The 17,571-nt window shown below is 35.0% G+C and overlaps 1 protein-coding gene across 6 annotated transcripts in view; it reads left to right on the forward strand.

The window, feature by feature from the left end:
- The window catches only part of KTN1 (kinectin 1), an 80,511-nt gene that overhangs the window by 26,944 nt on the left and 35,996 nt on the right, over window positions 1-17,571 (forward strand). For 5 of the 6 annotated variants that reach the window (XM_052646799.1, XM_052646800.1, XM_052646801.1 and 2 more), the window contains exons 11-26: window positions 297-365; window positions 1,627-1,664; window positions 2,487-2,577; window positions 2,951-3,019; window positions 3,861-3,898; window positions 4,044-4,125; window positions 4,931-4,999; window positions 12,245-12,279; window positions 12,700-12,790; window positions 13,737-13,805; window positions 14,403-14,440; window positions 15,114-15,204; window positions 15,354-15,422; window positions 16,630-16,667; window positions 17,233-17,323; window positions 17,403-17,471. In XM_052646799.1, coding sequence (XP_052502759.1) covers window positions 297-365; window positions 1,627-1,664; window positions 2,487-2,577; window positions 2,951-3,019; window positions 3,861-3,898; window positions 4,044-4,125; window positions 4,931-4,999; window positions 12,245-12,279; window positions 12,700-12,790; window positions 13,737-13,805; window positions 14,403-14,440; window positions 15,114-15,204; window positions 15,354-15,422; window positions 16,630-16,667; window positions 17,233-17,323; window positions 17,403-17,471 — 1,047 coding nt within the window. The remainder of the gene's footprint in view (window positions 1-296; window positions 366-1,626; window positions 1,665-2,486; window positions 2,578-2,950; window positions 3,020-3,860; window positions 3,899-4,043; window positions 4,126-4,930; window positions 5,000-12,244; window positions 12,280-12,699; window positions 12,791-13,736; window positions 13,806-14,402; window positions 14,441-15,113; window positions 15,205-15,353; window positions 15,423-16,629; window positions 16,668-17,232; window positions 17,324-17,402; window positions 17,472-17,571) is intronic. The other variant, XM_052646803.1, reaches the window with a different exon arrangement.

The following is a 17,571-nucleotide window of genomic DNA, read 5'->3' on the forward strand; positions in this document are numbered from 1 at the left end:
AGCTTAGTCTTTGAGCAGTTGTCACAATATGGTCTGAATATGTGCTCAAAGATGCCTTTACCCACAGTCTTACGCTTTTGGTATTAGATTAGGAACAGTATAATGTATTCTTAATTTCTGCTTTATAAATTAGCTCTGAGAATAGAATGCCTCATCATTGTTATTTAAAATGGTGCCTTTTGGAATCTTAAGAGTACCTTTAAAAGATAAACAGATGTACCTGTAACTCATTTTGTTCATATCCATTGGCATTTTTAATAGCACACTTCTTCCCTCTCCTTTTTGGTTTTTGAAAGGATATTTTGGAGCAGAATGAGGCGTTGAAAGCTCAAATTCAACAATTCCATTCCCAGATAGCAGCCCAGGTAATGGTGCTTTCTTATTGCTTGTCATTACTAATAGCTTCCTAGCTGTGTAAATAATTTGAGTGCCTGTTCAGTGCCATGCACTGGATTAGTAGTTGGGTGACTAGTCAGTGAATCAGCTGGCGGTAAGTGCTCTGATAATTACATTTAGTGCTGTGAGAGAACAGTATGAAAGAGATCCAAATCTGACTAATGGGAAGATGGGTTAGAGAGTTTTTAACCTTAGGAGGGAAAAAAATGTCCACCATCCTGTCACAAAAAAGGAGGAATTGGCCAAACGGTGTCAAGAATAACAGTTTATATATTAAAAGTATTCATTAAATATTCACTAAACCTGTTGTTCTTTGGCATCATTGTTGTGTAACATGATAGGTAGGTAGGTAGATACAGATACATAGCCTTTAGAATATAAATAGTATAACATTAAGAAGAGAAGGAATTTTTAAATACTTAACTTGTTAGCTTGTTTCCATAATATACATACTGTGAATTTCAATTTCAGTTTTTCAACTTAAAATTCTAAAAACTGTTTGTAGGAAAAGTAATAGAACAGAAGTCACTTTTCTCTGCGAAAAGAAGTTCTAACATTAAAAGCTTATTTTTAAGGTTCAGGCAAGTTGAAAATCCCAAAACTGCAAACAGGTTTTTTGTTTTTGTTTTTCCTAATTGTTTTCTTTGTAGGAACTATTGTGTAAAATTAATTGAGAAAGAATTACATAGGTGTTTGTGTGTATATGAATGTTTGTGTGTATGTAAATTATTAACTCAAATTGGATTGAGATCTTAAGTTATAGCTGAGAGGTAGTTCTAGAAGATTTATCAGAAATTAAATACTTTGAAAAGTAGAGATGAACATGGGCTTTATCAAATGATTTGTTAAACTTAATCATGAATGGTATCATTTCATCACTAGAAATTTTTATTAAGGAGAAGCTCATTAATGAAAAATAGCCTTTGCTGCTTTTTTTTTTTTTTTTTCCTGTGCATGTGTTGCTTGTCAGTTAAATAGTTTTCAGGCCTGCCAACTTATTTCATTAGAAATGTCTTATGATGCTAATTCCCTAATACTGGAAGCTGTTGATCAAATTTACTTTCAGAATAATAGCTGTTATTTAGTGAACATTCATCATGAGCCAACTACTTCCTTAACTTTATATACATTTATTTCTTTTAATTTTTAAAGCCCTATTGTGACGATTATTGTACAACTTTTGAACTTTCTCTTAAAGGCTTTTATGTTGACACTGTTTTTCTTTCTTAGACCTCCGCTTCAGCTCTAGCAGAAGAATTACATAAAGTGTAAGCCTGCCTTTCTATATTTCTCTTAAAATTGCTTAGCCATCACTAACTTATATCTGTTAGATTCTATACTTATGATTGATTTTATGTTCTAACTTGTTCAAAAATTACCCTCAACTAGATTTGGAACAACGTTAGCTCTTCTACCCCTATGCATTGTGTATTCTGTGTTTTTATGTCTTTGTCATAAAAAGAGTTGGAAAAACTCTTTCCTTTGGGCTTAGCAGTTATGTGGAAGATATCACTGTGATTTGAGATTAGTGGAAGTTAGTTTTTGTATCTAATAAGTAGTTACAGCTACTCTGTATCTAACTATGAAGTGGTTAGATGGCATCATTGACTCAATGGACCTAAGTTTGAGCAAACTCCGGGAGATAGTGAAGGACAGGGAAGCCTGGCGTGCTGCAGTCCATGGGGTCGCAAAGAGTTGGACATGACTGAGCTATTGAACAACAACAATCTAACTATATGGTGATATGCTGAAAATAAAATTCTTTTTTTGTTATGTATTGCATAACTTGTATAGACATGGATCACATAAGTTCAGAAGACCTGAAAAATGTTTTTGACATTACCAGGCTTGTGAGCTTAAATTATTAACTTCTTTGACTTCAAGTTTTAAAATAGGGGTATGTATTTTATGAAGTTGTAGTAATGCATGTGACCATTAACTACTAACTGAAAGGGTCTATAGAGATTGAAGGTACAGTTATATGAAAATTTACTTAAGTAAGGTTGATTGTACTTGAGGCTTCTAATCCTTTAATTTGTGACTTGACTTCTAAATGTTTATTGAATGTACAAATCTATTTCCTTTTAAAGGATTGCAGAAAAGGATAAGCAGATAAAACAAACTGAAGATTCTTTAGCAAATGAGCATGATCATTTAGCAAGTAAAGAGGAGGAACTTAAGGTATAGTACTTCTTAAAAATTGCTACAATACTTCATAGGCGTTGAATTATCCTGATCCTGTCATCAGTACAAATGTCTATGAAGCCTGGAAAATACTCGAGAATTCATTTGGAAATTGTCTCTTTTTTAAACTACAAAATCCTCTTCAGCCCTCTAAGAGGAGAAGTTCAAAGGCCTTTTCTTACATGATATTATTCACAATAATTTGGGAAATATGTTAAATAACAGGAATTGATGATTTTCTTTCTGATAAGAAGTGGTAATTTGAGATTTATGCTTTGAGACCTTTGCTTAGATAGAAAAGAGACATTACACAACTTCAAATCTAATTTTATATTAAATAATTCTAATATTATTTTTCCTTTTGTTCTAGGACATACAGAATATGAATTTCTTATTAAAAGCTGAAGTGCAAAAATTACAGGCCCTGACAAATGAACAGGTAGATCTTTATTGCTTTTAAGCATTTACCTTAAAATTATAGTTTGTTTATACTTATTTTCATTGGTATCACAAGCCCTAGTTTTATCCATGTAGATGATAAGTATAATGGTTACCTGTGTTTGGCTGCGTGATGTGTTGTTAAAAGCCTCTTTTGTTTGACCGTGACCCTCACAACTCACCTGAATGTTTCTATATTCATGTTGAAATTAATATTTGGTCCGAAGAAATTGATAACTTTTGAGTTACTGGTGAGTGAAGTGAAAGTCACTCAGTCATGTCCAACTCTTTGAGAGCCCATGGCCTATACAGTCCATGGAATTCTCCAGGGCAGAATACTGGAGTGGGCATCCTTTCCCTTCTCCAGGGGATCTTCCCAACCCAGGGATCGAACTCAGGTCTCCTGCATTGCAGGTGGATTCTTTACCAGCTGAGCCACACAAGGGAAGCCCAAGAATACTGGAGTGGGCATCCTTTCCCTTCTCCAGGGGATCTTCCCAACCCAGGAATTGGACTGGGGTCTCCTGCATTGCAGGCAGATTCTTTACCCACTGATCTGTCAGGGAATTATTGGAGGACTTGATTATAACACTCATGTGCTGATTTGTTTTAGCCTTCTATCATTTAATCAGAAAAGGATGTAGCTTTTTCTAGGATAAAAGTTGATCAGTGAGAATAAAAAATACTAGACAGCAAAAATTATTACAGTAATGTATGCTATTCATTTTACTATTAATATTTACTCTATATGAAATATAACTTTAATAAGTAAAATTAAGTAAAAGAATAGGTTTGAGTGCTTCCTGAGAAATAATAGAATTCTCATCTCATTCCCAACATAGGCTGCTGCTGCACATGAACTGGAGAAGATGCAGAAAAGGTGATTAAAGTATTGCTGTACTTTAGGCCATTTATACACTTATGTTGAAGTGTAATTGAAGAAAATGTTAATGCTAATAACTGATAGTTGTGCACATAATTTATATAAGCTTTCTGAATGTATGAAGTATCTTTTTTTCTCACAGTATTCATGTTAAGGATGATAAAATACGATTGCTTGAAGAGCAGCTACAGTGTGAAATTTCAAACAAAATGGAAGAATTTAAGGTGTGTAATTAAACTTGTCAACTCAGCTTTCTTTGAACAACCTTATATAATTTTTAGTTGAAGTGAGTGTAGAAATAACTACTTTTTATATGTGATCACTCTGAACTATAGTATTTCTATAGTTTACTTGGGGACTTAATCTGTTATTTTGACTTATCTGTTCTTATAATAGACTTTTGATATTTGTTTTGCCCCAGCCTTTTTTTCTGCACTTTTTAGCTGATAGGTTGAGATGTTCTTATTTGCCTCTGTTGCTGACGTAGTGCTAGTTTCTGTTCATGGCCAAATATCCTGAGTATTATCGTACAGTATTCTGATTGCATGGGTACATCTCTGCATGCAGTAAGATTTGCTTTTATTTTTAAATTTGTGTGTTTTTTTTTTTTTTTTTTTTTGCTTACTTAAGTAATCCTGTAAGTACTCTCTTATGAAAGCAGGGTTTCCCAGAATTCATTGGGACAAATCGTTAAACTTAATACATATGAAAGGGTTCTAAGCCTAGTGTTAAAACGTTTGGGATAAACCACGTGACTGAATTAGGGGGGCTTAGCAGAAACTACTTTTTAGGTATCATCACACATGTACTTTATACCATTACTGTATTCCTATACCCTGGAAATATATTCATTGAAACCGAAAAATGAAGCCGCCATGAGATTTGCATTCTTAGGTCAGTATATGATTCACCTCTTACTTTATAAGTGCTTATAGTAATTATATGGCTTTGATTTTTTAAAAACTTACTGAAATGGTTGCTTTGTCAATTTTTCCTAATAAAGCAGTAAATTGAGATTCTTTCTTTTAGATTCTAAGTGACCAAAACAAAGCATTACAATTAGAAGTTCAGAAGCTACAGACTCTTGTTTCTGAACAGGTATGGCTTTTCATGAATTATAAGTTAGAAATATCCAATGTATAACAAGATATGTTTCTTTTTAAATAGTAATCAACTCATTCATTTTTAGGAATTTCATTTAAATGTAGATATGTCTTTTAATTGCATTTCTAGTCATTTTGTGCTAGTCAGGTATCTAAATTGAGGAAAATTTGCATTTTCTTCCTTAGAAGAAGCTAATGTGAACCTGTTCATAAGCACCACCCCCACACCAAAAAAAAAAGTTTAATAGGATGCATAAAAATAATTTCTTTAAATCAGTTTGATACATTTAGCTCTCAGGATAATAATCCTTGGACTTTGGGAGCTTTAGTTATTTCCTCTCAAACAGTGTGGATTCTTAAAGAGAGAATGTGTTTGAAACCTACTTTGTTGTTGTTTAGTTGCAAAGTCGAGACCGATTCTCTTTGTGACCCCCTGGACTGTATGTAGCCTGTCAGGCTCCTCTGTTCATGGGATTTCCCAGGCAAGAATACTGGAGTGGGCTGCCATTTCCTTCTGCAGGGCATCTTCCTGGCTCAGGATCAAATTCGACTCCTGCATTGGCAGGAGGATTCTTGACTGCTGAGCCACCTGGGAAGACCTTGAAACCAGTACCAGCGCTTCAAAGCAGTGATGATCAAATTGTTTAGTTTTTCTAAGGCCTCTCATTCCAAGTCTTTTACATTGAGATTTTATTTACATTCTAAGCTTGTTAGAATTAAATGGGGGAGTTTATATATAGTTGAGTAGCCTAGTGCTTTGTGTATAGCAGACATCTTAAACCTTAATTCCTTTCCTTTAGAAAATTTATTTTTCCCATCTCATCTCTACCTGCTTCTGCCATGGTACTTCTTTTTGTATTTATAGCAAGCCATCAAAACTATAGCAGCCTGAATAAGCATGGCTCCATAAACTCGCGCCCCAGGTGATGTCTGTTCTATGGCTGTTCCTAAGAGTGGCATTTATACTCTTCTAAATATAATTCTTCAAATTCTGGTTTTTAAAAGCATTCTAGAAACACGTCATATTATATGACACATTAAAATAGAAGCCTTGCATGTTTCTCTATTACTGTTAAATTTGGACACATTTTATTAGAAGCTGAAATGTAATAATAGCACTTCCTTTAGCAGATGCCTGCTTTCTTTTTATTTTAAAACTCACATCTATGCAAGTATTGAATTGGTGTAAGTGGCTGTGCCAAATGCTGTGGAAGTATCTTAGAAGTATTTTGTTAACATCCACTTGCTTGTTGAGAATTAATCCATTATTTCTTATTTTCCTTCTCCATTAAATATGATGTTAAGTGCTTTGCATATGCTTTATTACTTTATGCTTTATCCTTTCCAACTAAAGGTAATAGAAGAGAAAATGCTGAATGGATAATGTTTAGTGCAGGGAGGTAACTTCATGCCAATGTAATGCTCAATTGGTATTTCATTTTTACTCTTAAATCTTACTCCTATTTCTTTTTGTTGTGGTATGGCTTTTAACAAATGTAATATTTCATCAGTTTAAGATTTTTTCTTCCTTCTCAGTTTATCTCCTGAAGGGTGGATGTAGCTTAGTCTCTGGTTACAGTTTAATTGAAGGCATCTTTAATTTTTAGTGTTATGTAAAGATTCTCCCAGTTGTGAGATACAGCATTGGTGACTTGGATTAGATAAAATATAATAGATATTTTTTGGTTGTCTTAATTCTTATCCAGAAAAGCAGAATGTAATTCTTTTTTTCAGTTGGTTGTCAGAGATTCTGAAACATCTATTTTAATATGTAAAGTTTTAAACTTTCTAAAATTAATTTCATGGGAGGTAAAATAAATACTTAGAAACTCTTCCATCTGCTCTGCTGCTGCTGCTAAGTCACTTCAGTCGTGTCCAACTCTGTGCGACCCCATAGACGGCAGCCCACCAGCCTCCCCCGTCCCTGGGATTCTCCAGGCAAGAACACTGGAGTGGGTTGCCATTTCCTTCTCTAATGCATGAAAGTGAAAAGTGAAACTGAAGTCGCTCAGTCGTGTCTGACTCTTAGCGACCCCAAGGACTGCAGTCTACCAGACTCCTCTGACCATGGGATTTTCCAGGCAGGAGTACTGGAGTGGGGTGCCATTGCCTTCTCCGCTTCCATCTGCCCTGGAATTCCAGTATTAAAGGTGCTGGTGATTCTTACTTAGGTTTCAACAGAGTACCTGGATCTTTTCTTTTCAGTTTTATTCTGTGTTTAAAATGATACTCTTCATCAGTAGATAAGAGTAAAACCATTAGCCTTAATTTTTTTTCCCTTGAGATAACATGATACCCTAAGAACTGCCATTCTAACATCTTACATAAAATTCCCTATCGTATTTGTGGAGTTAATATTTTTTAAGATCCCAATTTCTTTCTTTTTTGGGGGGTTTGAATTGTATTTTATTAAAATACTTTTTATTGAAGTATAGCTGATTTACACTTGTTTTAGTTTCTGGTGTAAATAAAAGTGATTCAGTTATACATATATATATTCTTTACATTTTTTTCATTGTAGTTTATTACACAATATTGAATATAGTTCCCTGTGCTATACAATAGGATCTTGCTTATCTAATCTTCTTATTGGGTCAGGCTTCCTTCTATAAAGCTTCTGTGTATTTTTAGATATTCTGTTAACATAACACTGAGCGTAAGATGGTTTTTTTTTTTTTTTTTAAGTAAAGATGAGTTTTATGAAGAACAGTCCAAAGAAGAGAATTCCATAGCCACATTTTAAAATTTATCTAAAAGAACTGTTTGATAAGAGGGAAAACTCATTTTTTAAGATTTGCTCTTTGACTGATTTTTAGAATTTTTTCTCTTGTTCTGAAAACTCTTTAATTAAAAAAGTCTAGAAAGCATAGGTAATGCTCAAAATCCTCCAAGCTAGGCTTTAACAGTACATGAACTGAGAACTTCCAGATGTTCACGCTGGATTTAGAAAAGGCAGAGGAACCAGAAATCAAATTGCTGGGATCTGTTGGATCATAGAAAAAAACAAGAGTTCCATAAGAATATCTAATTTTGCTTCATTGACTATGACAGAGCCTTTGACTGTGTGGATCACAACAAACTGTGGAAAATTCTTCAAGAGACAGGAATACCAGACCACCTTACCTGCTCCCTGTGAAACCTGTATTCAGGTCAAGAAGCAACAGTTAGAAACAGATATGGAACAATGGACTGGTTGAAAATTGGGAAAGGAGTACATCAAGGATGTACATTGTCACCCTGCTTATTTAACGTATTTGCAGAGTGTAAACCATGCAAAATGCTGAGCTGGATGAAGCACAAGCTGGAATCAAGATTACTGGGAGAAATACCAATAACCTCAGATTTGCAGATGACACCACCCTTATGGCAGAAAGCGAAGAAGAGCTAAAGAGCTGCTTGATGAAGGCGAAAGGGAAGATTGAAAAAGCTGGCTTAAAACTCAGCATTCAGAAAAGTAAGATCATGGCATCTGGTTCCATCACTTCATGGCAAATAGATGGGGAAACAATGGAAACAGTGAGAGATTTGATTTTCTTGGGCTCCAAAATCATTGCAGATGGTGACTGCAGCCATGAAATTAAAAGATGCTTTTTCCTTGGAAGAAAAGCAATGACAAACCTAGACAGAGTATTAAAAAGCAGAGACATTACTTTGCTGACAAAGGTTCATATAGTCACAGCTACAGTTTTTCCAGTAGTCATGTATGAATGTGAGACCATAAAGCTGGGCGCCGAAGAATCAATGCTTTTGAACTGTGGTGTTGGAGAAGACTCTTGAGAGTCTGTTGGACTGCAAGGAGATCCAACCAGTCAGTCCTAAAGGAAATCAGTCCTGAAGATTCATTGGAAGGACTCATGCTGAAGCTGAAATGCAATATTTTGGCCATCTGATGGGAAGGACTGATTCATTGGAAAAGACCCTGATGCTGGGAAAGATTGAAGGCAGGAGGAGAGTGGGATGGCGGAGGATGAGATGGTTGGATGGCAACAGCGATTGATGGACATGAGTTTGAGCAAGCTCTGGGAGATGGTGAAGCCTAGTGTGCTACAGTCCATGGGGTCGCCAAGAGTTGGACACGACTGAGCGGCTGAACAATAAAAAAGCATATGACTGTGATGTTGTATTTTTGGTTGTTATTATGACTTCTGTCTTATCTTGGCAGACCAAAGAGCCAGCTGTTTGGTTTTTTCCTCTGGCCATTTTTATTGTCAGTGCTAGTGAAAGAAGAGATAAAAGATTAGCGTAATTTTAATTTCTTTTATTTCCACCCTTCTTTAACCCCTTCCTACCCAGCAGTCAGAATTCCAAGTGACAGTTGAGAGATGAGCAGTTCAGTTATAAAAAAAAAATTCAGTCCCTTTGCCCCACAGAACTGGAGGAAAAGGTTGAGCTTATTGAAGCAGAAACCTACAATGGTACCAAGTTGTTGTTTCTTTAGGTGTAGGAACCAGAAAGATAACAAATACCAGGTAAGGTAGCCTGCTTATATACTAAAGAAGAAAAGACTTATGGACTGTAGCCTACCAGGCTACTCTGTTCATGGGATTTTCCAGGCAATAGTACTGGAGTGGATTGCCGTTTCCTTCTCCAGGGGATCTTCCCGACCCAGGGATCGAACCCGGGTCTCCCGCATTGTAGACAGACGCTTTACCATCTGAGCCACCAGGGAAGTCCCCCAATCTTGTGAATAGATCACACAAATAAATCAGTCACTAAGATCTCATTTATTCAGAATAAAACAAAACTTTTTTTGGGTGGGGAATGTCCTGAGCTGTCTTTTTTTTTTTTTTTTTTGAGCATCATGAGCATCATGGAAAAGACCCTGATGCTGGGAAAGATTGAAGGCAGGGGGAGAATGGGATGACAGAGGATGGGATGGTTGGAACAAAGGAGCAGCATTACTTTTTATTTTTATTCTAATACTTTCGTCAGATTCAGTGGAGCTTGGTGGGCTACAGTCCGTGGTGTCACAAAGACTCAGACATGGATGAGCAACTAACACACACACACACACACACACACACACAACAAGATTATTAAGATGGTAGAATACTTTTTTCCCTTTTGCCCTGCAGCCTTGTATTTTACTGAAGAAAATTTCATTACTGTGTAAGATGTAGTTTTGAAGATCATCCAAGGAGGAGAAAATTGGGTTGGATTAGATTAATAATATATAAAGTTAAAATATTGGATTGATACTAAATTGGGTCAGTTTAATACAATTGAATATTCATTGAGCAATTGATGAAGAGTGCTTAGACTGTAACCTTGTTAAAGTATATCCTGCCCACTAAATTTTTACTGAGAGTATGCTGGGTACTGTGCTATAATGCTAAGGCTATAGAGATGAATAAGACTTGATTCCTGCGTTTGAGAATATGGGTGGAGATAGCTGTATACACAGAAAATTGTGATGAATAAAATTCTTCTTTTTTTTCCAAAAATTCTTAAAATGTGGATAGGTTTAGATGAAGAGAGAATTCTATCTGAAGGAGGATAAGGATGAAGAGGCACCACAGAGAGGGGACAATTAAACCTGATTTTGAAAAAAGCCAAGAATTTGCTGAGCAGCTAAGTGGAAATCAGGGCTAAGGGGATACAGTATTAAAAGTCATGGCAGTGTGTGGACAATTGGCATGTTCAGGGCGTGTTGTGGAGGTGTAAGAAGAGACGAGCTTGCTAGGGCCTAATCATGAAAGCTGTGTAAGGACCATGAGCTTGATCTATTATGTGGCTGTGCTGCTGCAGGATGTTGAAAGAATGAATAAGCATTTTGTCTGGTATGTTAGGTGAATTATAATGGTGTCCATGGGGTATTTAAATTTGTGTAGTAGTGCAGTATGCAGAACTAAAGGTGGAGTACAGCTAACTGATTAAGCTACATACAACCAAGACTTAATAGTACCTTTTTAAAACTGACTTACAGTTGACATTAATTTCAGGTGTACAACATAATAATTTGACATTTGTATTACTGTTAAATGATCACAATAAGTCGAGGTAACATCTGTCATCATGCATGGTCGCAAATTTTATATTGTTTTTGTGTGAGATAGGATTCATGAAAAATAAAGATGGACAAAAGTCATCTTGATGAAAGGTTTATAAACTTACTGCATGATTTAGTTTTCAGTTTACAATCATGATTTAATATATTTTTGACATCTCTTTCCTTTCTAGTGGTAGGAAAGTTTTTTTTTCCCATTGAGAAGTTCTCCTGTACCCCTCACAATATAATCCTTGTGAACTAGAGGCAGGGTATTATGATATTTGAGATGTGTCAAGCTGGAAACTTAACCTAAGGTATTGAAGAAAACATAGTTAATTTTAGAAATATTTAATAAATGGAATCTTAGGACTAGGATTTGGTAATGGAAAAATTAATAGTAGTGAAAAATGGTTGTAATGGTTTTAGTAAAACGGGAAAAAATTACAAAACTAGTAGAATTAGGAGAAAGCAGGTAAGGAACAGAATGGGTAGAAGAGAATGTTGAAGGGAAAAAGACCCTGAATCTGTTTTGTCAAGTTGCTTAGCTGCCTGAAGGCCTAGGACTTCCAAGGGGGTGCTCCACTTCTGGACATATAGTAGATTATAACATTGAGGAATTTGTGTGTATTGGGGGAATACTAGAAGATAGGTCAAAGATGGGGACCAGCTCACATGTCATGTTTTAACGTAACAAGGAGACTATGTGCTTGTGTTTCTTCTGCGTTTGACAGTCAATTTTAAAACATTCTGTATATTGACTTAGGTGGTGGTTATGTGAAATCTGCATGTTAAAAATTCATTGAATTGAACACAGGTTTTGTACACTTGCCTTATACCTTAGGTGAAAAACAAAAATGAAAAAGAGCAAAGCCTCTTTCTTGGCCTCCAAGGCCTTAGAGCCTTGGAATTTTAGATTTGAAGAATTAATGTAAAGGAGAGGCAAATTCTCTTCTTATCCTTAAGATTTTCTTTTATGGTAAATAAAAACTTACTCACAGGGGTAAGTTTGGGCATTTCCAGCCCATTTTATACTTCATCTTTGTCTTTTGTGTAGCCTCGTCTCTTGTGTTTTCTGAATGAAAAAATTCTTTAACTATTAGCAGTCTTTAAATATGGATCATCTTCCTAAATTTTGGAGCTATTTAATACTAAACAATTTTCATAGAATTCTATTTCTAAAGTAGTTTTATTTCATGCAAACTTGGTAAAAGTATCTTGTTTTTTTTTTTTTTTTTTGTGATTTTGTTTCAGCCTAGTAAAGATGTTTTGGAACAAATGGAAAGATGGTAAGAGATTAAAATTATTTTTAATATTTTAATGATTCATTTCTACCAAGTCTGAGATAACAGAATGATTAACTATATTAATGTAAATTCTTAAAATTTTCTTTGTACTTCATAAAGGGAAGAGAGTGATGTACTCTTGATTGCTTTGGCATTAAATTAGGTTTATGAGAGTCATGTATGGCCATGATTTACTTGTTTAGGCTAGCATGTAAGCATGCATTACTTGAATACATTTTATTTATTGGCAAAGAGGAAGAACCCTTGGACCAGGATTGAAGATCATCAGAAACCTTTCTAGAATTGAAAGTTTATAAAGAACGATGGGCCTAAGAGTTAATCCATGTCAAATATTTATTTAGAAATCATGTCATTTTTCCTTGAAATATAGTTCATACATGTGTTTTAAATTTATTATTTCAGCATTAAGGAGAAAGATGAGAAGTTGAAGACTGTAGAAGAATTACTCGAAACTGGACTTATTCAGGTGGCCACGAAAGAGGAAGAGCTGAAAGTAAAGCATATTGTATATTTGTTTTACCTGTGATTATTCAGTGACATGAAGAGTTTTCGCTGTAACGTGTAATATTTTTCCCATAGCTTTTCAGTTACCCACATTTAATGAATTTATATGATGTTCTTTTTTCATTAAACTTAAGATTTTATTATAAATAGAAAAATGTGTGGTTGACTGTAGCATTTACTGCCTTAATGAAGTAGATACTGTTATTATGGTTTCTAGGGCTTTCCCACCTCCACCTATGCCTGAATTATAACCAAACAGTAACTGGTCATAATAGTAACTAGTGGAGTTGATACGTTCATGAAATAGTGTTAGAGACCAGAGAAAGGAGAGAATGAAGTTCCATTTTACGGTTATCATTAGCCTTGCCTGAGTGTGTGCTAGGTTGCTTCAGTCATGTCTGACTCTGTGCGACCCCATGGACTGTAGCCCACCAGGCTCTTCTGTCCTTGGGATTCTCCAGGCAAGAATACTGGAGTGGGTTGCCATGTCCTCCTCCAGGGGATCTTCCTGACCCAGGGATCAAACCCACATCTCTTATGTCTCCTGCATTGGCAGGTGGGTTCTTTACCTCTAGCACCACTTGGGATGCCCCATCGTTAGCCTTAAGTAACTTAATTTGAATAGGATTGCTGGAAGAAATAGGGTAAACAGTGTATTTGATTTTAAGGCGAGAAGTGACTTGGCAAGTGGTATACTTTGTGGTTTTCAGGTTGTGGAAACATAAGTAGAAATACTTGAGAGGATAATCAAATTAAAACTCTATTTGGCTGGCTCTGGAAGTTATAGAATTGTAGACATGTAGAGCAACTGAGATTTCTGGGCCTTCAGAAAGGAAAAGAAGCAGCTAGAGAAAAATGAGAAGCTACTGTATTTTGAAGGTAGTTGTTTTTTTCAGAAAATTAAAGTATGTTGTACTTATGTGTCTTTGAAAAAGGCAATAAGAACAGAAAATTCATCTTTGACAAAAGAAGTTCAAGATTTAAAGGCCAAGCAAAATGATCAGGTAATATGTTAAACAGATCTTATAACTATTCTCTTGTAAACAGTGGGCATGCCTGTTACCAAACACATTAGCGAGTCTTGTTTGTCCCTCCCTTCTCCATGGTATTTGTCATCTGCAGTTTTAATCTGTGATTGATTGGCGACTTGATTGTGAGTAATAGGAGCTGCAGTTTAGTAAACGCTGACTTTATGGCAAACACTGGATAGAGTACTCCAGATAGCATGTCCTTGCTCGTTACTGTAATGATAGATGGTTTTGAATATACATATGTAAAGTAAAAATTCTAAATAATAGTAGAAGAGGTTACCTATCTTCTCCTTATATGGTTAGGATCATTGAATTAATAATTTTAATATTTATACACTGATTTTTCTTTTGACCTAAACTTACCATAAGTAGCTTTAAAGTGCCTTACTTTCAAAGTGCTTTTCATAATTCTTACGTTCAGAAAAACCTGGAAAGAATTAATTCCCAGGTTTATTTTTCCCAGATTTTGGTATAGTAGAAATTTTAATTAAAAAAAATAACATACTTTTCTATTTATGGCCCATTTATATTTTGAGCATATTACTAAGTAGGATACCCTCCTATTTCTAGGTTTCCTTTGCATCTCTAGTTGAAGAACTTAAGAAAGTGTAAGTAATGACATTATTAAGCTGGTCTTTTTCTTTTGCTCCATTTTCTTCATGGTCATAAGTCTTACTTTATTGTGCAGTTGAGGTGGCTAGGATTTTTTCATTGTTGGAATAAGGCAACTTAGCTGTGCTTTCCCAGTGCAATTTGTGATTGTTAAAAATCGGTTTCCATGATGGACTCCCATTTATTAACTTAGAGTATGAAATTGTTAATTTTTTAATGCAGTAAGAACTATTAACAAACAAGTTATATTGAATAGAGGTCAGTTCTTTATATGTGTTGTTTTCTTGAAGTATCTGTAAGGTTTAATGCTATAATTGTATATAAGTTCTGGTATAGCTTTCAGAGCTCTCTAGAAGCCTATATTGTTGAGAGGAACTCAGTTCTCCCCAGTATTCTTTGGAATACAAATCTTAACATTCCCTGTGCTCTTTTGAAGCATGTCACCAGCTTCTCCTTGTGTGTATAGGCTTCAACCATCTAGTAGTTACTGCTGAATTCTTGTTTAGGAGGAACTCTTAAGTGTTTTTTCCTGGCTGCAAGTTCTTCTTTTACTTAAAATGGGGAGAATTGATTTGGTGAACTTGTTCACGGTTTGGTGCTGTTTTTATATCTTAGTGGTGGGTCTTGATGATTTCTGTCCACGTTTAATCCTGTATTTCCTTATTTAAGGATCCATGAAAAAGACGGAAAGATCAAGTCTGTGGAAGAGCTTTTGGAAGCTGAACTGCTCAAAGTTGCTAATAAGGAGAAAACTATTCAGGTATTGAGAGAGATAAAACCTATGTTTTGTTTTTTTGTTTATCAACTTTAGTGAATACCATTTAATTTCATGTGTTTGTCTGTACATTGCATTTTATGTCAATTTCTGTGTTTCCATTGTCCAATCTTGTCTGTTTTGTCATTGTCAAGGATTTGAAACAGGAAATAGAGGCTCTAAAAGAAGAAATAGGAAATATCCAGCTTGAAAAGGCTCAACAGGTAAAAATCCCAGAGCCATAGCATGACAGATTTATTAGTGTATACGTATTTATGAACTATTTGGTTTTTTTCTTGTTACTCAGAAAAAAACTTTTTAGTGGTGTGTTGTAAGTATGTTGAGTTTTGTGCTTATTATTTTTGCCTGGTTTGAGAAAATGTTCTTAATATTTGAATCAATATACCTTTTAATTGTTAAAGTTCTTTTTCTGGGAAGTTTTCGTAGTAATGTTTATTTTAGTTTGCCAACTTAACAAAACAAAACACTTCGGTAAACTTTTTTTTTTAAATGCATGTTCCAAAATATTTTTACTATATGTATTACTCAACCTTTGCCTATAGAATAAAGTACAGATTTCATGGCGGTATTTCAGAGGTAGATGTGGTTACTGGAAATAAATGTGTGGTTTTGGTGAATTTAATCTGATAAGGTTTCATTGAAAGAAATACTGAGATTGCATGGAAGAGATGATTCATGCATTTATCCAACAGATTAATTTAGAAATGTTTATTCAGTTCCTCCTACTTATCAAAGTATTATTTGTTGGAGATAATGTGTTGAATGAAGTAAGGTATGAGGAAATGATTAAACTCCTAACAGAGATTGAGAATTCAGAAAGTCCCCTCCTGAGGAGCTAGTACCTAAGCCAATATCTGAAGGGACTGTGGGAAGACAGTGGGGAATAAAAGATCCTGTTGTATTGTGTATGATAAGAAGAGGAGATTAAAGGAGAGTATAAGGAATACTCCAGTATTATTATCTGGAGAATCCCCATGGACAGGGGCCTGGCGGGCTACAGTGCATGGGGTCGCAAAGAGATGGACATGACTGAGACTAAGCACACGCTTACATAAAGTACTGTTGAGGAGGTGGCCTTGACGACTGGGAGAGAAAAGTGCTCTGACATTGTGGGAGGTATGTGGACAGTTAATATTCTAATTTTCACAGTTTTAGAAGTGTCACTTGCCTTAGACTTATCATTCATAACTATTCCTTGTCTCTTCTCCCCCTACACACCCTTGTAAAATTTCTCACTCTTACTGTCATTGGGGTCAGGAGAGGGTGAAATCAAGTCATCTCATTTTGACATGAATAATTCAACTAGGATCTTTGTGGTTTGAAATGTACACATTTTAAGGTTTATCATAAGTGTAGTAAAGTAAACTGAAAGAAAATGAGTTACTTTTTTTCTGCTGCTTTGCATTTCAGTTATCTATCACTTCTCAAGTTCAGGAACTTCAGAACTTGTAAGTATTGTCTTCCTCACTTCCCTTTAATATTTCTTTCCCACAAGTTAAATATAAAATTATAATGAAAATCCTAACTCCTTTTTATTTGATTTCAAGTAATATTTTAAAGAACATCAAATTATATCTTAAAGGCCTCAAGGTCTTAAATTTTTCATTAGACTTTAACCCACAGGTTTACTGATGGGAATGGGGATACAGTGGAAGTCTTATTTTTCTGGTTTATAATCTAAACGTGACCTTAAACTGATATGTTGCTCTTTGCTCATTTTAATAGCCACTGTGAAACTGGTTATATATTTCATACCCAGACTAGTCATAATAAGCTAAATTTGCTGGTATTGACTTAAACAGTGTGTTAATGGGTGGGAACAGAGCTGCTTCTCAGCTTGATGTCTCCAAAACCTTATATGCCTTTATACATAAGATATTTACTTTTTTAGCTTATTTAATCAATTTGGGTTATGAGTACAATCTGAAATGTGCTTTTCCAATCTCCTTTTACTTTGCTTAGTCTTTGGTCATGTAACATTTTCATTGATAGTTCTTATTAACTTACTGCTAGATTAAAAGGAAAGGAGGAACAGATGAGTCACATGAAGACTGTTTTAGAAGAGAAGGAGAGAGACCTACACAATAGAGGGAGACGGCTACAGGTGAGAAGTTAAAAAGATGAAAGGTAACATCCTTTTTCATATTTCAGTATCAATTTTATTCAGACTTATTCTTTTTCAGGACCTTCAAGAAGAAAACGAATCTTTAAAAACTCATGTTCAGGAATTTGCACAGCATAAGTTTCAAGAGGTATAATATAAATAGATTGCCAGCATATTTTATAAAAAATGAGGAATCTGTATTTTACTGTACTAGAAAATAAAGAAGTTAATATATTCTCCTGAGATTT

The sequence above is a fragment of the Budorcas taxicolor genome, chromosome 10, assembly GCF_023091745.1.
Source record: "Budorcas taxicolor isolate Tak-1 chromosome 10, Takin1.1, whole genome shotgun sequence".
Lineage (NCBI taxonomy): Eukaryota > Metazoa > Chordata > Mammalia > Artiodactyla > Bovidae > Budorcas > Budorcas taxicolor.